The sequence below is a fragment of the Schistocerca piceifrons genome, chromosome 7, assembly GCF_021461385.2.
Source record: "Schistocerca piceifrons isolate TAMUIC-IGC-003096 chromosome 7, iqSchPice1.1, whole genome shotgun sequence".
In the NCBI taxonomy this organism is placed as follows: Eukaryota; Metazoa; Arthropoda; class Insecta; order Orthoptera; family Acrididae; genus Schistocerca; species Schistocerca piceifrons.
This window is the reverse complement of record NC_060144.1, coordinates 180,104,418-180,125,832: the sequence shown is the minus strand read 5'-3', so window position 1 is coordinate 180,125,832 and position 21,415 is coordinate 180,104,418. Positions and strand designations below refer to the sequence as shown.

The window sequence follows — 21,415 nt, the reverse complement described above, 5'->3', positions numbered from 1 at the left end:
TGCACTGATTTCTGAACATTGCTCTTGGGATAACAGATGCAAGCTGTTTTCAATAAGGATGGTGATTCCATCAGTTTGTGGACTATGTTCTGATGCAAAGGTGCACAAATCTAGAAACAAATTCAGCTTTAACTAAGCCGATGATCCCTGCACAAACATTGAACAGTGGAAGTATGATGTCTGTAACTGTAGCCAATGGGATGAGGGCTTGGCCATTATCTGTGAAATTTTAAAGGTTACAACGGGATTCTGCATGGAAATTGTCCTGGTGTGGTACTGGCTTCGTGACATGTGGTATACCTGTCAGTTGTTGTGGGCTCTATATTCTCTAGGCTGTAGTAATTGTGGTACAGAGACAGGAGGGGGGAAGGATAGTAGGGTAAGGGATTGCAGAGGGTACTGTAGTGTTGCTGGTGGCATTGAGAAGGACATAGTGAGGAGAGAATGGTGTGTTGCTAGGTGCAGCGTTAGGAGGCTGTGCTGGCAGGGCAAAAAAGAGGAGAGGAGGAGGGAAGCAGAAAGGGCTGTGCAATTGATTGGGGGAAGGATAGAAGACTTGTGTGTGTCTAGAGGTGGAGCAAGTAATGACTTTTTAGCTGCGAGCGGTTGTCTTCTTGTATCTTTTCATGACTGTGATACAAATTTAGAACTCTGGATCAGTATAGTGCTTTTCTAAAGAACTTGAGATAATTGAAAGCCTCAGATGAAATTCTACTACCCACAGTTAGCCATAAATTTTTGTGCTGCTGCTGGAATGGCCTCGTTTGGAAATGTCTCTTTGTTATGTGGACATGTGTCCGGAAACGCTTAATTTCCATGTTAGAGCTCATTTTAGTTTCGTCCACCTACACTCAATGGAGCACGTTATCATGATTTCATACGGGATACTCTACCTGTGCTGCTAGAATGTGTGCCTTTACAAGTACGACACAACATGTGGTTCATGTACGATGGAGCTCCTGCACATTTCAGTCGAAGTGTTTGCACGCTTCGCAACAACAGATTCAGTGACCGATGGATTGGTAGAGGCGGACCAATTCCATGGCCTCCACGCTCTCCTGACCTCAACCCTCTTGACTTTCATTTATGGGGGCATTTGAAAGCTCTTGCCTATGCAACCCCGGTACCAAATGTAGAGACTCTTCGTGCTCGTATTGTGGACGGCTGTGATACAATACGCCATTCTCCAGGGCTGCATCAGCACAGCAGGGATTCCATGCGACAGAGGGTGGATGCATGTATCCTCGCTAACGGAGGACATTTTGAACATTTCCTGTAACAAAATGTTTGAAGTCCTGCTGGTACATTCTGTTGCTGTATGTTTCCATTCCATGATTAATGTGATTTGGAGAGAAGTAATAAAATGAGCTCTAACATGGAAAGTAAGCGTTTCCGGACACATGTCCATATAACATATTTTCTTTCTTTGTTTGTGAGGAATGTTTCCTGAAAGTTTGGCCGTACCTTTTTGTAACACCATGTATTCACTTCATACCGTGCTTAGTTTGCCAGTACCCTTGCAAAAGAACACCAAGCAACATGCCAAAATGTCCCGTCACCAGCAGCAACAGTGACACTGAGAGATAGATAACGTATGAATAACAGCAAAACATGGGAGCAGGGGGAGGGGGGGGGGGGGGGTGACACGACAGATGACATATTCTATGCTTGTTTTGACTGATGACCCATCCACAGAAATAATCAGATATGAAGTCTGTTGTAGGAAATAAACTAGTCACTCCTCTCAACCTCCCATGCCATACATCAGAATCTAGGCAGCAAGGAAAAAAAAGGGCAAGATGTAGACAAAACCTCTACAGAAAATTTACTCTCATACTGAGGTTGAACCTGAATGTGTTGAGGACACACATGGAGAAACTGAGAGTTAAGTTTTAAAAGTACCGGTAAACCTGTTGTGAGGAGGTGCAATATTCTTAAAAAGAATGAACCCATCAGGGAGAGGGCTAAAAGTGGTGTAGCCAACTTAGTGACATATCTCACCTCTCCCCCAACCAAAAGCTTGCATACAATCACTTTAGTGGTCTATTCCCTTCCCACAGATCACCTTACATGTTTGTACCTGTAACACTCTGAAAATGTTAACAATATATGTTGAACCAACCTGATTGAAGGAATTTTTGATAATACGTCAGTAGAATATTAGGGGCACATTCCCTCTCCCTTAATAATGTTGCCTGGGTTTCCTTACATGTATCTTGTAGTGTGTTGCTTTATTGTTGACAGCATCCCTGTCAGCAATCATAGGAAGTGTCTCTAAATCATTACACGTGTGTGGAACATAAACAGTCCTTGTAGCGTTCCCAACTTTACCTTTTTCATAGTGATTTGTATCAGCATCATCCAGTGTGCTCTGAGATGCTAGATTTTTGGTAGGTGCGTCCCTATCACTATGCTAAACTAAGAAAGTGATAAGCTACAGACTCTTATTCAGTCCTCTTTTTCAGAGCCTAGCACCTTTCTGATTTTCAGTTATTTTGATACTGGAGATGATTATTTACATCACTCTCTTGAGGTTTTGGGCATAGTAGGATATTTCCACACAAATTACTTGTAAATTTGGAATTCGAAGTTTCTGCTTTAATTTTGAGTTCTGTCGCACCAGACAGATCAGCTGTTTGGAATTGTTTACTCTGTGTTGGGTTTAATCCCTATTTTCCCCAAATAATATTAGTCAGTGTCACACATATTGATGCTAAGTTTTGGGATATTGGTAAAAAGTAAATTTCCAAGCAAGAATAAGGGCACAGTGTAACAGCCATTCTCAGCTTGTTTTTATGTCAAACTGTAAGCAACAGTTCGTATATAAAGGCACAAAATAAATGGTCTATGTGACTGCTATGGTCTTCAACATTTTGAATTAGGGTGGATCACTATTAAACAGACAGACGAGGCATTGAGTGGCAGACAGGAACATTTAAAAGTGCAGTGAAAAGTACACAAAGCTATCAGACACAATCCTCCTCCTCATTAAGAAACACACACACACACACACACACACACACACACACACACACACACACACACACACACACAATATGTTTATACATAAATAATGTAGTCTACTTTTAAATGTGCCATCTGCCTCTCACCATCTTTTCTCTGTTGTAAGTAGCAGTTGATCCTAATTCATATTGTCTTTCCCAGATTTTTCACCATGGTCCTCAGATTATTTTGTGTATTACTTTTAAATCCAAGAGGGATGATGCTGACTTGCGTCAAGTAGGAGTGGCAAGTTTAAACCCCACTGTCTTAACACACTGGTTATGCTGAAAGGGAGGCAGTTTTTTAATGACAAAAAATTCTTATGTCTAAGGAGAAGTGTACCTATCTGTTCTTTGATATGGGTTAAATGTTCAGCTCTGTAAAGCGGTCTGAAGTATATAGGGAGTGATGAAAATCTTTTGGAAATTTTAAATAATGGCAAAGCTAATAATGTTTTTCTACATCAGTTTTACAGAAAAACTTGCATCTGTGAAATTATGTTTAAGAATATCTTAAACTGATATTTGTGTTGTAGTCATTATATGTAAATTTGGATTGTTTTGGAACCATTGTTTCAGAGAGGCGAATATGGAACAGTTAGTGAAGTGGCTGGTGACATGAATATCATGTTTGAAAATGCAAAGAAGTACAACAGGGCTGATTCCCGTCTTTATAAGGTTTGTAATACATTATTTACAAAGAAATTGTATATTCAGGTAGCAGAACTCTTTCTTTCTTAAACAACTAAATTTGGTCACATATATGAAATGCCTTTGGTAGTAAGAATAGCTTCAGTGTTACATAAAAATAAAACAATAATCGAAGTAAAGACAGCCAGTTGGAATGTGCACAGTTGTGAAATTTAAATCTGGTGTGTGGGTAATTTTGAATACTGTATTGCTCCATCCTCTGCATTGTGACTTGCTTGTGTCCTCTTCGGCATGTTATTTGTGAGGTGGTCAAGATGTTACTGCTCAACCTGCATGACTTTTCCAATGGTGGCCTTTCTGAGAGGTAGTGCAGTATGTAATGAGGATCCCTGTGACAGTGCACTGCAAGTTTCAACTTAATGTCTAGCACTCTCATGCTTGTTAATGTCAACAAATAATGAACAGATTCCTGCTTCCAGGAGGAAGGCTTTTACGAAGTGGGCACAGTGTACTTGTGTATTATCATCCTGAAAGACAAACCTGTTACCAAAATGTTGGACTGGAGAGCTGGACAGTAGGTTGGAAGAGCCTTTCAGGATGCAGCACAGTCTACGAAATAACTGTATACACATTAGTTTCCTTGGGCCTTTCTTGTACTTTCAGCACGGGGTAAGCCCTTTTTCTATGAATTTGGCAATGTTACTGTTAGAGGTTGACTAGAATACTCTCTTTCAAATTCTGAAGGTGGCAGGGGTAAAATACAGGGAGTGAAAAGCTATTTACAATTCGCACAGAAACCAGATGGCAGTTATAAGAATAGAGGGGGCATGAAAGGGAAGCAGTGGTTGGGAAGGGAGCGAGACAGGGTTGTAGCCTCTCCCTGATGTTACTCAATATGTATATTGAGCAAGCAGTGAAGGAAACAAAAGAAAAATTCGGAGTGGGTATTAAAATCCATGGAGAAGAAATAAAAACGTTGAGGTTCGCCAATGACATTGTAATTCTGTCAGAGACAGCAAAGGACTTGGAAGAGCAGTTGAACGGAATGGACAGTGTCTTGAAAGGAGGGTATAAGATGAACATCAACAAAAGCAAAACAAGGATAATGGAATGTAGTCGAATTAAGTCGGGTGATGCTGAGGGAATTAGATTAGGAAATGAGACACTTAAAGTAGTGAAGGAATTTTGCTATTTGGGGAGCAAAATAACTGATGATGGTCAAAGTAGAGAGGATATAAAATGTAGACGGGCAATGGCAAGGAAAGCATTTCTGAAGAAGAGAAATTTGTTAACATCGAGTATAGATTTAAGTGTCAGGAAGTCGTTTCTGAAAGTATTTGTATGGACTGTAGTCGTGTATGGAAGTGAAACATGGACGATAACTAGTTTGGACAAGAAGAGAATTGAAGCTTTCGAAATGTGGTGCTACAGAAGAATGCTGAAGATTAGATGGGTAGATCATATAACTAATGAGGAAGTATTGAATAGGATTGGGGAGAAGAGAAGTTTGTGGCACAACTTGACTAGAAGAAGGGATCGGTTGGTAGGACATGTTCTGAGGCATCAAGGGATCACAAATTTAGTATTGGAGGGCAGCGTGGAGGGTAAAAATCGTAGAGGGAGTCCAAAAGATGAATACACTAAACAGATTCAGAAGGATGTAGGTTGCAGTAGGTACTGGGAGATGAAGAAGCTTGCACAGGATAGAGTAGCATGGAGAACTGCATCAAACCGGTCTCAGGACTGAAGACGACAACAACAACAACAACAACAACATTGTTAGAGGGTGGCTGGATGCCCTTCCTGTTGCCACCCCGTATCCCCCCTGGGACAGAATTAGTGTACCCCAGCTGTCTGCGTAGAGTGAAGCCGTGAAATAGTGTGAATGTTTTAAAGTGTCTGTGAGTCATGTAACTGAGGCGGGACATGGAGACCAGCCCGGTATTCACCTAGTGGGATGTGGAAAATTACCTAAAAATTGCATCCAGGCTGGCCGACACATCGGCCCTCATTATTAATCTGCCGTTGCGCCTACCCTAGTCCAGGAAGCAGCACATTAGCACTCTCGGCTAACCTGGCGGGTATGCAGAGAATTTTCCACCTTAGTGATATACTAGATTTTCCAGTGCGATTGATAAAAGCGTATTTTCGTTTGTTCAGCCATGTTGACAATCCATTCATATGTACAATATTTTGAGAACAGTCAGCTACAGCATCAACTTGTGGACTTAACTAGTTTATTCACTGAAACATTGCACGTAAAAATGGTATTCTCTCTCCAGCTGGAAATATGAAAATAAATTTAGCTTGAGAATGCTATGTTGCATTGTTGAGGTAATCATTTATTGGAATAGTTACATGTGCTGTGTAGTAAACTTCGTGTATTTATTTGTATTGCCAGGTATAAATGTCTTTCAAGATGTGTAAATACCCTGAGAGTTAAAATTCTGTAAATAAATGAAATGATAAATGCTGTTACTGTGTAGAGCAGGCATTGAGTGGGCAGACAGGCACAATGAAAAAGACTGCTAGGTATCACTCAGCTATCAATCAAAAGTCCTTAGTCAGACCTATACATCAACAAATTTGTACATGCGTTAGGGCCCCCACCCCCCTCCACACACACACACACACACACACACACACACACACAGAGTCACTATCATCTAAGGGCCTTAGCATCTGTAGACGACAATGTCCATGTGTATGCACATTGTGCCTGTTTGAATATGTGTGTCTTTGTTGTCTGTGTCTGATGAAGGACTTAACTCTGATAGCTGAATAATGTCTTTTCATTGTGAAGATAGTAACTGTTCTCGAAAGAACAGATACTGTTGATGACCGTGCAGCTTCTCTAGAATAAATGATAATTAATTGAAACTCGCAGCTGCTGACAGGTGCATGCGCAAGTAATGAGTGGATGGGGAAATATCTATTAGGTACGTTACATATGTAGAATTGTGGACAGTTGAGAATGTGTGTCTCACAGGAAACGTGCAAGGGATAAGTCCCTGCAGTCACGCTATTCATCTGTGTCCTCTGTGGCTCAGGTGGATAGAGCATCTGCCATGCAAGCAGGAGATCCCGGGTTCGAGTCCCAGTCGGGGCACACATTTCAGCTGTCCCCATTGAGGTATATCAACAACACCTATCGGCAGCTGAGGGTTTCAATTAATTACCACTTTTCTATTGTGCTTGTCTGCCACTCAAGACCACCTCTATGTGGTGAGTAGAATTTATTCTTTCATTGTTGAACGTGGTATTTATTCACTGTCAAGGTCTATAGAACTGTCACAGTGATTTACTTCTCTGTTTACAAAGAGAGCATTGCACAATTAACTTACCAACACTGGTAGTTATGTAATTCCTTTTCCAGAGCTTGTTTGTGAGGAGTATAGATCTCACAATCACTTTATATTGTGAATATTTTAATCCACTATTTTTGTATGGCAGATAATCAACTGTATATTGTTGCTCAGTTAACAGTAGCCTCCAGTTCCAACAACCAGAGTGCAGATATGTGCCCATCGTGAGCGCATCTCCTAATTGCTCTGTTGTATTTTAAAGCTTTACTATTTAGTGCATAAAGTGTGTGTAGTTTTGTGTAAAAATTACTTTGATTTTGTAGTTTACTAGCCCCCTTTTCCTTTACTTTTAAACTGACCATCTCAACATGTCTAGCTAAGAAACTAGTAACGATATCATTTGTGTGATGTAGGGCTGAAATATACAATAAGTTTTTGTGAGTCAGTCACTGCATTTCCTTAAGACAATGTGCCTGGTTTGTGTAAAATCCTATTTCAGTGAATAACAAAAATTCTTTCATACACTGAAGGCTAAACATTTTGAGCAATTCGAGGCTCATTTCTTGTGGTATTTCACATAAATACATAATACGATTTTTGTGTGAAGATGCTAAAAACTTTTATTGATAGGAAAATACATCCACCATTTTTCTGAAGAGCCTGAGGAAGAAAGCCAGTACTTAAATCAGAACCAGAAGGTAAACAGTAAAATGTGCGTTGTATTAGATAGATAAATGGCAGACCTATCCATCTTGGAAAATTATTCTATGGCAGAAAGTTCCCAACTACAAAAGCTAGAGTAATTGAAGACTTCATCACAAAAAGATCCTTGTCAAGCATTTACATTTTTCAAGAGAGTGAAAAAACATTCTAAATAGTTTGATAACCCCTTACCATCAATTGCTTTTGTTATGAAGCCTTCAGTTGATGTGAGGTTTGTAGCAATATGAATACACTGCCTTTTGTATTGTGTCCAAAGTTCAAAATTTGTGAATTTCTAAGGGTCGAAACTGCTGAGGTCATCGGTCCCTAGACTTACACACTACTTAAGCTAACTTACACTAAGCACGCGCGCGCACACACACACACACACACACACACACACACAAAGGGAGGATTCGAACCACTGGTGGGAGGGGCCGCGCAATCTGTGACATGGCGCCTCAAACCGCATGGCCACTCTGCGCAGCTTTATCGTGTTGAAATGGGCTTGGGCCACCAAAATTCATGCTTGTTTGATACAACTGCAGTTGATAATACAGGGTGTCTACGACCCGGGACAACCGGGAGATCCGGGAAAAACCCGGGAATTTTTTCATCCGGGAGAAAACCGGGAAAAACCCGGGAATTTTTTTGAATTTCGGGAATTTTTGATTGTTTTTGTTCTCAGTTAAATTTTTGTAACTTTGACTGGTAAGAACCAATACTCTAACAAAGGATATTACTGTATCTTGCTACTGCAGAATAATACTGCAGCCATAAAACGTGAACGAGAGAAAAAACTAAAATAAAACTTAAATTGCAAAGGAAATGCGCCATATACAGCAACAAAACACAGTGCTCATACAAGCGTCTGCCAACAGCAAAATGTGTCAAAGGCTTTAGGAAGACTATGCAATGCTTCGTAACAACAAATTGCCTCCGATGAGCATGACGCCACAACTGTTAACATTAGATTTGTTTTAGCACTTACGAGTGGGATCATGTGCATGCACAGTAGAGTGGCATCTTCTTCCGCTTCCGGTTACAGAAACGTGGATGTTAGCTGTGTAAGCAGTCACAGTATAAAAGCAGCTAGGTACTACCGGGAAAAATTTTACTGGCACGCTCAAGCTGCCAGATTGCGCAGCAGCCCTGGATCTAGGAGTGCATGGGGAGGGGGGGGGGGGGGGGCAAATTCATATAAACCTTGTTTCACAAAGCGCCTAGCATCCAGCGCAAGTTGGTCTATCGATTATTCGTCCCTGTCGGTTTTTGAACATTGTTGAACACATTCTAAGTTGGTTTGTGAATGAATCGTAAGTTGATTTGTGAATGTGTGCATAGTGTACGTGATGTCTCTGTCAGTGGAATCCTCGTCACATCTAGAAATAAACTTTCCTGCAGACAAAACGGGCTATACGGGATGAGCAGAGTATAGCCGAACGAAAGAAAGGCAACCACTGTCTGATTATGTGGTTGGTAGAGTTTGTGAACGATGAGTGTTGTTGCGATTACCAGCAAAATTCATAGATTCAGACTACCAGTGTGAATAAACGACTAACAGGAATAACAGGTAAGAAAGATTACGTATTATCTTCTTGGTGTATCCAAGAAAATGAAATTTTGATAGAAAATTTTTGGCCAGATTGCTGCTATACTAGCAAGGGCCAGTTGTACGGTCTCCGGCTGGCAGCTGCTTTAAGGTCTATTCTTGAAGTAGCCCGGAAAATGCGTTGTACGAACACAGTACGAACACGTAACAATGCCTAACCGGAGAATAATTGCGGGATAACTAAACTGGTGATTCTGGCAGAGTTAGTGAAGTTAACTGGCGAATAACTTTTGACATTGGCAGGAATAGATACAGAATTAGTGATGACAACATTGTTTGTTAGAACGAGGAAGAGAAGAAACGGACACATCACACAAATTATGGAAGAATAAGACAATTTCAAATTTCTATAAAAATTTCGCACTACTACTTTTTGATCTCATGCTTGAGAAACCGGAGCGTATGAATGAAGTGTAAAACTATTTCCTAACGTTAAGCTTTTTGCTTGTAGTAGGCCTAATAGGCATTTGATATTGGCACTTTGTGAATTATAATCTGCCATGTTATAAAAATGACAATTTCTGCCAAAACAGTCTCTTTTATTTGGCATGTGTTACAATTGCTGCAGTATTATAAAGGCCTATTTTGTTTTATCTTGCAGGCAGTGACAAAATATATGTAATCAGGTCGAGAAACCACACCCGTCTTGGGCCTATTTGTGATTACAGCTTTTTCAGTATTAGACAACGACATTTCAATTTTTCAAGTAGCAAAACATTTGACGAACTTTGATGAGGTAAAAGATCCTTTCGCAGAAAGGAAAGCACGCCATGTAAAGCTGTAGCAAGATTAGAGAGAAAAAAATTGTAGGAGCTAAGGATTGAAGAAATGTGTACTGTCTTGCTTGTCTCTTCTCTTTACTGGCTTTATGTATCCTATACTTAATTTAGTCACACAAAGCAGCAAGTTGTTAGCTAATAGGGAATAAAGAGTGCAAATTTTCTGAAGAGCTTTTTTTTAAAAAAGAAAAAGAGGGGCAGGATGTCAAACTGGCCGACTGGAAGCAGGAGACTGTCCTGAATGTAGTTTGATGGCATCCAGTACAAAATATACACGTTTCAATTCCACAGACCGAAATACAGTGACGTGCGATAGAAGAATGCTGCGTGAAGAGGTGTGGCGCTGCACTTTGGCACACTTAAGATCAGATAACATGTCTTACAATTCCTTGGACACGGTATGTTTTATGTACCAGAGTCTTCAGAAAGATGTGCGCTACAAAATGAACGTATTTTTGAAAATTCGATTTTTAAAAAAAATTTTGACGTCCTATGTCAAACGCTCGAGGGACGCCACTATCTACTATTGCCACGGTTCGGAAATATCGTAGATACGGGTCTGATGTGCAGAGCAGTCTGAGTTATAATAGGGAAGCGGGTAATCTCCATGTGACCCGTGTTTACATTTAGTGATTTTGCTGTTTCCTCTTTGTCTAGTGCACTCACATCAAATGAAAACAAAATTGCTTTCTTTGGCCGGGAGCTATCATGTGAATTAAAATACATTCACATAATTACGGAAGGCTGAAATACGTTATTAGTTTCAGATTTTATTTTATTTCCACCTTTCTGACAGTCGATCTTTAATTGCCATGCAGAACAATGAAGTTATATTTATCGGTTTGCTGGAAGAATTTTCTTGTATTAATCTTTTCCGCTGAGGCAGTCAATATATCTGAAACAAAGGGTTTAATTTCATACTATTGGCAAGTTTCAACTGTTCGGTGCATTTCAAGTGTACGTTTTCATCTTCTAGCATGTATGGCATTATGAAATAACAAAGAACCAGACATGAGATAACAAAGTACTGGTACCCAAGGAAATTTACATCCCGAAACCACATTGGAAAGCTTAATATCAGGTCGATGCCTACTTCACTGGGAATCTGGGACTCGTTTAAAAACCAGCTGTTTGATGACGAGCCACTTAGAAGAATTTGTAGCCCAGAAGATCACACTTTTATGTTGTTAATAAAAAAATTACTGGCACATTTGTGTGATACATCTTAAAATGTAATGCGTGCATAAAAGACCAACATTGTATGTGAAAGCTAGCTTCTCTTGCAGCGAATTGGCCTTAGAGACCAATATTATATGTGAAAGCTTTGTTTTTCTTGTAGTACCATTATATATATTAATTTAAACCATTGACTATTCCTGTTCGTGTGTTCGCGCTACTTAACAGTGATGTTGCTATTGGCTTTCTACACCATGTGTCTGAAACTCTAAATATCTGCTGTCATTGGCTGGTGAGATCATGTGACATGAGCTATGACTGCCTTACAAATACGCATCGCAATCTTGATTTCAATGCTTCGGAAAGTAACATGCGGTGTTTGGTGGAATTCAAATTTATACTTTCGTAATACGAAAATATGCAGCGTACACGTTACTGCCCATCAAACATCTTTCCAAAAGGTGTTTCGTTTTCTAAAGCGTCAGGAAATACTACGCCCATGTATAAAACCATAACCATTCAAAGGATTGATAAGTTATACAGTTCCGAGAGAAAATATACTGTCAATTAACAGGGAAAAACTATGTTTCCATCCGGGAGAAAGTATATTTTTAACCGGGAAATCCGGGAATTTTTTTCCCTTCTCCATGTATACACCCTGTAATAAGTAAATAGTTGAGATTAGATATCCTGTTACTGAGGCATAATAGTTCCATATTGGCTTATCATTGGAGGAAGGAAATGGACTTTATTTGGGACCCCAGATAATGGGAATTACAGTAGGTGTTCAATGTGAACAGAAAATCCACATATTAAATATAAAAAATGTTAATTGGGAGAAGTTTTAAATAAAAATAGAAGAAAGGCAATGAGACTGGCTTTGTGGTAGGTTCTGTATGCACTTCACAAATGGTGTCCATGATAATTCAGCAGAATTCAGAACTTGCATGAAAAGTTTCATTGTAGATAGCAAAAGGTTTCCTTTATGCCTTTCCACATGTGACTGTTTTATGTTGTGTATTTCATGTTATTTTGTCTTCTGAATTTCAGGATGCAGCGAAATTACAAAAAATAATGCAAGCTAAAGTACAAGAACTATTGGAATTTGACCAGGTAACAATCAATTCTCAATAATTTCTGTTTTCTATGGTAAAAGTTTTTATAAGTCATGTATTCTGTCATTTCCTCTAAAAAAGATACAATTGTGTGTGGAATTTGCAGATACGTTAACTTAGGTTTCTTCTCCTAAGTATGCTAAATTTTGAAACATTTTTAGGACAGTGAAGATTTCTGAGATTTACTTGTACACCTGAACCTAGTTTCATCCTGATTTCATTTAGTAATTAATAAAATATTATGGCATAAATTTTCATACCTAGTTTAATGTTACTGTCTCTGCAACTACAACACAACACTGTGTTTTTGATTGTGGCTGTGTTAATACATTATCTGAAAAAAAAAACCCACCATCAAGAAATAATTAATGTAGAGTAATGAAATTTTGGGAATACATTTGTCTAGGTAACAAATTTAAATGATTAATGTTGTAAGTTCGTAGGTTAATGTAATTGCAAGAAAAACCATTGCAAAAGTGAATTGGTGATACTGTAATAAACAGTGTAACTGCCAGAATGTTAACTTTAAGAATGCAAAATTGCTTGCATTGTGTCATACATGTGTGGGATGGAGTTCCATGCCTGTTGCATGCGGTCAGTCAATACCCGTATGGTTAATGCTGTTTATCCATGACACTGGCATTGTCGTCAAATGATGGTCCTACATGCTCAATTGGAGGCAGATCTTGTGGTAGAGCAGGCCAAGGCAACATGTTGTTGCTCTGTAGAGCATGTTCGGTAATGACAGCAGCATGTGAGTGGTGTTTGTTTGGAAAACATCCCCTGGAATACTGTTCATGAATGGCAGCGCAGTAGGTTGAATAATAAGATTGACATACAAATCTGCAGTCAGAGTGCATGGGGTAACCACGAGATTGTTCCTGCTGTCACACAAAATCGCACCGCAGACCGTAACTCCATGTATACATCCAGTGTGTCTATATCACAGCCAGGTTAGTTGCAGGCACTCACCTGACCTATTTCGAACCAAGACACGGCCATCATTGGCACTGAGGCAGAACCAGTTTTCATTAGAAAAAAGCAACAGATCTCCATTCTGCTCTCCACTGAGCTCTCTTGACACCACTGAAATCCCAAAGAGTGGTGATTTGGGGCCAGTGGAATGCACACAACAGGGCGTTCGGCATGGAGCTGTCCTTAAAATAACAGATTTGTACCAGTTCATGTGTCACTCTGGCGCCAATCTCGAAGGTAACTAACACTTGTGTATTTAAAGCAAACCGGATTTGCATCCTCCTAGTGGTGCTGCTAGCACCACTCCTATGAGACTGGTGCAAAATTTGGTTAAACGACATCTTGCAGATGTAGAAACAAGCCAACCAACTTTCATATATCTTGCACGTCTCCTTCTTTGTATTGCGATTTTTTTTCCTGTCATTGTATTTTTGGAAGTTCTACTCTACTCAGTAATTCTAACATTGTCATGTTATTTTTTGTGGTTATGGACAAACCATAGCGTTAATTTCATGGTTTCTTGTAAGCAAAGGCAAAAGTGAGGACAATGGTAAGCTTGCTTGCGGATGAATGCAGAAAACTTACAGCCAGGGACGTATATAAGGCTGGTCAAAGGACTCAGTTAACTGGCGAGTGAGTTGGAGTTTGATTGGTGTGCCACCTCCCGTTATCCACCATATTACTCTTACAAAAACCACCACCATACCCGGATTTTTCTGAGTTGGGGAGGTCTGGAACAGGCTCCACTCAGCTCATTAAAATAGATGAGGACATGTATGATCGCCGAAATATTGTGCCCGTTAGACACTGTAGACCGGCAGTACATCCGTGGATATTTTGATTATCAAATATGCCTGGAGAAACTCAAGAATCAGATGAGGAACTGTTTGAATAAAGAAGCAGCGGCATTACCACGAATCACTTACTGTCAGTAACAGCTGGAGGGATTGGCAGCATGCTGATCATACGTCTCACAGTCATAGCTCACTTTTTGTACTGTCTTGCAGGCAGATCAGGCGTGAAGGCTAATCTGTGAGTGGTGTTCATATTTTTATGTTTATGTTTACCACTGTGATATGGTGTGTTGAGGAAACAGATCAAGCAATCATTTGATAAAAAGCGGCAGGAGGACATTGACACCGTACAGTGGCTCTAACCGGTATGGCCAGAGTACCTCATTGAGCTAGGATGGCAGAGACAGATATGTTATATCATGCTGCTTGAAATCTGTGCAAATTTTATCAATCATACAGGTGGCAAGTGGTAGCATGCCAGTGTCTCAGCAGTCTGTGATCAGATGTTTTCAAGCGGGTCGAGATTTGGAGAAAGTACAGCCAAGACAATGGTTGCACAGCCTCTACATTGAGGTGGATTAGGACAACTTGGGCAGCTAGTAATTTTGTGTAATCTTGTTGAAAAATTACATTGTGAAGATTTTGAAGATAGGGCACAGCCATCGGTTTTAATATCTCAGAAATGTAATGACTGCTATTAAAATCATCAGCTGTGTGAACTGGAGGTGATTGTGTTGTGTGCCCAATTGCACCCCGTATTGTCTTGCTAGGGGCTGGGCAGGTATGTTGATGACAAATATTGACAGTGTTTGTTCTCCTTGGAGCCTCCACAGAGGGATGTGTCCATTTTGGTGCTATATGCAGAACCAGGACTCACCTGAAAGGATGACTTGGTGTCACCAATGTGTGTAATGTTGTTGTTGGGTGTGCCACTGTTCGTATGCCTCATTGTGTGCACCATTGTTGGTGTGCCACTCTTTGCGGTTGTCTTGGGGAAACTGCAACAGTGGTCATGGTGCTGAGTGTTCATGGTACATATATAACACTGTGTAGATACTATCCTTGCTGCAAACAAGCCCATTTTCTGACTCAATGTATGTGATGTAGCTGCATGGTCTTGCATAACTGAGCAAACTGTATGACGGTTCTCTGGGGCACTGGTCACCTGGGGCTGTGGAGAGCCTGCTTGGCATTAAGTGGGATCCTCCTGCACTGATCAAGTTCATATTTGCTTGATAGTCATGAGATAACAACCAATGTGAGCAGCTGTATCATGAGCAGTATTGGTGAGCAGCCAATTCATATTTGCTTCCTGTTAAGAAGTCCACCAGTGTTGTTTCATTGTAAATATTAACAGCTGCACAATTTGAACATGGGTGTCTATCTTAATTTACATTGAGGGAAAAATATATCTAAAAAACAGAGATGATGTAACTTAACAAACGGAAAACGTTGGTATGTTGATAGACACACACACACACACACACACACACACACACACACTAACTGTGTTTTGACCTGCACATACAAATAGGCGATGCCAGTAGGGTGTATTGATTTCTCCCACTCACCTCTAAAATGTCAAGTGTTTGAAACGGTGTAAGGCCGAGTGGTTCTAAAATTTACTCCAAAATTCTCGAAGCACTGCATTTTCTCGCACTTAAATTGAACACGCGATATTTTATACAATCATTATTAAATTTATGTCGCATACAATTCTAACAATATACGTTCCAACATAGATCTTTGTACTCATTTAGCATAAATTTTAGCTAATCTTTTAGTTATTCTACTCTCACTCTATTTTGACATCAACCCCGAATATTCCACTGTCATCTGGTAAGTTTTCCTAATAGTTAGGATTTGTTAGGACTCTGTCTTAATTTCCAATAGCAAACTCCAGGTGTTCATGACCCTTGAGTACTTTATTCTTTATTCCAATTCTTTGCACTTTTCTTTAGTACGCAGTGGTCTTATTATTTTTAAACTTTTTGTAGTCTGGAGGAACTCTGGGCAAAATAAGTGTTCCTATTGACACTCATAAAACATAATAATGCTATGAGAACAATTTGTACAAAATTTTTGAGACTTTTGTCACAATACTGTTCTTTCCCCTCTAGAAACAGTACCTATACCTCACATATGGGTTGATCCTATGAGTACACTTTCTCCTGTTTTGGTAGGTGCGCCCCTTTTTTAATTCCTATTTTCCTGTGGTACAGGTCAATCCCCTTCTTGGTGCTCCTGTCCACACAGTATAGGTCAGCCTTTCTTAGGTCTGCCTATCTGTCGTTTTCATCCAATAGATGCTGGATGCAAACCCCCTTATCAGTCTTGAGTAGGCCTCATGGTTCATTGCTCTAGTATACATTTTTATGTACTCTCTAACTATTATCTGGTAAAACTAAAACCTACTTCACGCCCACTTTTTCATACTTCTCTTTTATACCCTAGAGTCCTCCTTTACTTATCAACTTCTATGTTTCCAGCATATACTTCATGCCTTCATACTTTGTTCAATATATAATATGCTTACTTAGGTTATAAGAGTCCCACTATCCTGGAAGTCATCAGAATATTCGTTAGACTGACATTCCTGACCAGTTATCACATTAGTTCCTCCCTGACTTAGGCTCATTAGTTATGTTCCTTATCAACATGATAGTTTTTTTCAAGTACCTTGGTGTAGAACTGTCACAATGAACAACCATTAGTGCATACAGGGTGTTTCAAAAATGACCGGTATATTTGAAACGGCAATAAAAACTAAACGAGCAGCGATAGAAATACACCGTTTGTTGTAATATGCTTGGGACAACAGTACATTTTCAGGCGGACAAACTTTCGAAATTACAGTAGTTACAATTTTCAACAACAGATGGCGCTGCAAGTGATGTGAAAGATATAGAATACAACACAGTCTGTGGGTGCGCCATTCTGTACGTCGTCTTTCTGCTGTAAGCGTGTGCTGTTCACAATGTGCAAGTGTGCTGTAGACAACATGGTTTATTCATTAGAACAGAGGATTTTTCTGGTGTTGGAATTCCACCGCCTAGAACACAGTGTTGTTGCAACAAGACGAAGTTTTCAACAGAGGTTTAATGTAACCAAAGGACCGAAAAGTGATACAATAAAGGATCTGTTTGAAAAATTTCAACGGACTGGGAACGTGACGGATGAACGTGCTGGAAAGGTAGGGCGACCGCGTATGGCAACCACAGAGGGCAACGCGCAGCTAGTGCAGCAGGTGATCCAACAGCGGCCTCGGGTTTCTGTTCGCCGTGTTGCAGCTGCGGTCCAAATGACGCCAATGTCCACATATCGTCTCATGCGCCAGAGTTTACACCTCTATCCATACAAAATTCAAACGCGGCAACCCCTCAGCGCCGCTACCATTGCTGCACGAGAGACATTCGCTAACGATATAGTGCACAGGATTGATGACGGCGATATGCATGTGGGCAGCATTTGGTTTACTGATGAAGCTTATTTTTACCTGGACGGCTTCGTCAATAAACAGAACTGGCGCATATGGGGAACCGAAAAGCCCCATGTTGCAGTCCCATCGTCCCTGCATCCTCAAAAAGTACTGGTCTGGGCCCCCATTTCTTCCAAAGGAATCATTGGCCCATTTTTCAGATCCGAAACGATTACTGCATCACGCTATCTGGACATTCTTCGTGAATTTGTGGCAGTACAAACTGCCTTAGACGACACTGCGAACACCTCGTGGTTTATGCAAGATGGTGCCCGGCCACATCGCACGGCCGACGTCTTTAATTTCCTGAATGAATATTTCGATGATCGTGTGATTGCTTTGGGCTATCCGAAACATACAGGAGGCGGCGTGGATTGGCCTCCCTATTCGCCAGACATGAACCCCTGTGACTTCTTTCTGTGGGGACACTTGAAAGACCAGGTGTACTGCTGGAATCCAGAAACAATTGAACAGCTGAAGCAGTACATCTCATCTGCATGTGAAGCCATTCCGCCAGACACGTTGTCAAAGGTTTCGGGTAATTTCATTCAGAGACTATGCCATATTATTGCTACGCATGGTGGATATGTGGAAAATATCGTACTATAGAGTTTCTCAGACCGCAGCGCCATCTGTTGTTGAAAATTGTAACTACTGTAATTTCGAAAGTTTGTCTGCCTGAAAATGTACTGTTGTCCCAAGCATATTGCAACAAACGGTGTATTTCTATCGCTGCTCGTTTAGTTTTTATTGCCGTTTCAAATATACCGGTCATTTTTGAAACACCCTGTATTTCTCTATGTGCACGTTCTTTCCCCCTACAACGCTTGATGGTTTTCACATCCTTTTAATTTGGATTTTCATTGTTTGCATCTTTATGTTATGGTGTGTATGTGGAAGTGTGTTTGTGGAGCCTGATTCTTTGGTCTACTTACATGAAATAAGTTGAATGTTATTGGAAACCACAGAAAATAAGGACTTCAGTGATAGAAGTATATGCATATGGAAAGAGGGAAAGATAGACCGGTACTCAGATGAGAAGTAAGAAAGGAAAAAGTAGAAATGGTTGCCAAGATCGAAGAAGAGAAAGAAGATAGCCCCAAAGACTAATTTTTCACTTAGAGTGGCTGAATCAGCCTTCTGGTCATCTAGCTTAGCATCTAATCTAGAATGTATTGAGCCTATCTCTTTTCTTAAAGTCTTAAAGCAGCAATTTGAGTGTTTACAGCTGCTGAATCTGCTCGTCGGGCTTTAATTAAATTCACTAAGTCAGACATGTCTGGCATTTCCCCAATCACTTTAATAGCTGTGATTGGTTCTGCTAGTTGCTGTTCATGATCTATATTCTTTTTACTCTTAGCTCTGATGATCATTAAAAAAAATTTGCCTCTGAGTATAATAACTATACTAACAGTTTATCATTCAACAGTTCCCTCAACTTTACCAAATAATTATTGTTTTTTGCTCATCCGGCGTAGAGTTCTAGCTGCGTTGGTGAGCAAATGTGCAATCAGCGCCAATGGACAGCACAGGCGCCGGCAGTGTCAAATGTTGGTTTCAGCGTCAGCGGCGGCGAGCAGATGTGGAGTCAGCACTGGTGAGCAGCAGCTAGTGCAGTCGGCGTCGGTGTGATGTACGTGTTTGAAGACAGTTTATTCTCCCCACCCAATCTTCTTAGTCAAAAGGTTGAGGTCTCTCGCTGGTTTTTTTTGTGCTATTACTTTCTCACGTCTTTTACTACTGCGTCACACTTGCAACTTTCTTCCGTTGGTTTATTGGACTCAATACAGTTACTGGAAACAGTTCTCGTATCTTGTTAGGCCTGGTTGCTATGGCAGCTCATAATATCCTATTCCTATTTCTGTTTTAAAATTCCACTTTTCTTTTTGGTCCTGTCACTTGGGTCGCCACGTTTTAACGTTTTTCGGACGACAAGAGACTGTGTGGTATTGGGTTGCAAGGCTCACACATCTCTCAGGTCAGTTAACTTGCACCTTGTGTGTAGCCGATTATCTTCTCTGGGTAATCAGCTACATTGATCTCCCAAAAACTTCATCTCCAAAGACTATAGCTGGTTAAAGGAATTTATTAAACCATTTCTCTATCCTTGAGATGATTTGGATACTCGTAGAATACTTTTCAGTTTAATCACTTTATGTTTTCAACTTCCACAGACAACAACTTCTGCAAGCTAATTTAGTCCTTAAACATCAGACCCATTTACACATATTCAAATATCATTGGTTTGGTAACCAAATAATTTATGAACATCATACATGTGTCTTGCTTCGTTCACAGCCAAGACATGAAGTAAGTTAAAAGTCTCTAGTCTCAAGCGAGTCCAGTACATAAATGTACATAGAAATCTATATTCAATTGCTCATTAGTCTTTTTAAAATCAACACAGACACTAAAGAGCACAGAATACCACATAAAATTTTCTTGTTCTTCTCTGCCCATACACTGAAACTCTGTGGGCCATACAGCACGTACTTGTCTGCCACCTTTGTTGCTGGGTCCATTTTTTTTCTCTTAACTGTGTTTTGACCTGTACATACAAATAGGGGATGTGCATTAGGCTGTACTCATTTTTCCCACTCACCTCTAAAATATCAGGTGTTCGAAACTGTGTAATGCCGAGTGGTTCTGGAATTTACTCCGAAATTCTTGAAGCACTACAATATCATCAGCTGTGTTTTTTAATGTGATACACCAAGTTATAAATTAGATGCTGAGATACTAGCTGTACTATTCAATTAGAGAAGCTGATTTTCCTTAACTAGATGAAAAGAACCTGCTTCGCTTGGTGTTATTTCCCATTTGTTTTCAGAATTGGAAAAAAAAAAATGTCTAACTAATAATGAAATTTATACAGATTTTAACTTATGTCTTGCTTTTGAGAGCAGAGGCAATGATGCAGCTTTTAGTTCTTTTAGGAAGCTCATGCTTTCATCTTGATTCATTCTTATATCAATGAATTTAAAATTTCTTACCCCCTCCCCCGTATCAATATTCTGTATTCACTGGTTTATCTCTGAATGTCATCATTTTTTTGTTTCTGAATTGGTTTGCTCACACAGTTTTTCCTTGTTTCCATATTATCCCTTCCCTTTGTAAGTCGATAAAATTTTCTGATGAATTGTTCCTCTGTCATAACTGTGTTGCACTTTTCATCAGTTGAGATGATTTCGTGACTGTGATGTGTATCATTTCCAAATTGTTTAAAGAATATTCTTTAGAAATCAGAAGCAGTCATTAGTATTCATGAAAGTTCGAGAACATTATAAAATCTCAAATTTTTCCTCCCTGAAAAATATATCGGTGTTAAAGAGACAGAAGATGTCTTCTTGGCTGCCACAATGTGAATGTGATGGTCAAACAATTAGATCGCCACAGCTGCAACCCTTATCACTGCTCAAACACTATAGTGCACAATGGGGGGAACTGATACGATTGCCAGATGCCAGGAACGATGATTAGCATTCGGTGATTTTGGAGGTATCGTTAAATTTACCCTCAAACACTTTAATTTCTGTGTGTAGGTTACATTGTTAACTGTAAAATTGCTATTGTGTGTGGCATTTGCATTCAGTATCAAATAAAAGGATTAGGTGTGTGAATATATCATTATTACTTTTATTTTTGCAGAATTTATCATATTCTAGACCATGACTAAATTGATTGCAGTTATCCTTCATAAAAACTTGGTCTAAAATAACATGTTTCCATCACACACTGAAATTGAAAAGTAAATATTGATGCATGAATTATGTTAATAATTATGTCAAAATCACTTTCCCGGGTGTTGTTACCTTGAGAGAAAAGG

At 39.8% G+C, this 21,415-nt stretch overlaps 1 protein-coding gene across 1 annotated transcript in view; it reads left to right on the top strand.

The window, feature by feature from the left end:
- LOC124804605 (protein polybromo-1) overlaps positions 1-21,415 on the top strand; it is a 334,390-nt gene that overhangs the window by 102,374 nt on the left and 210,601 nt on the right. Inside the window, exons 10-11 of the mRNA XM_047264803.1 lie at positions 3,582-3,680; positions 12,278-12,340. Coding sequence (XP_047120759.1) covers positions 3,582-3,680; positions 12,278-12,340 — 162 coding nt within the window. The remainder of the gene's footprint in view (positions 1-3,581; positions 3,681-12,277; positions 12,341-21,415) is intronic.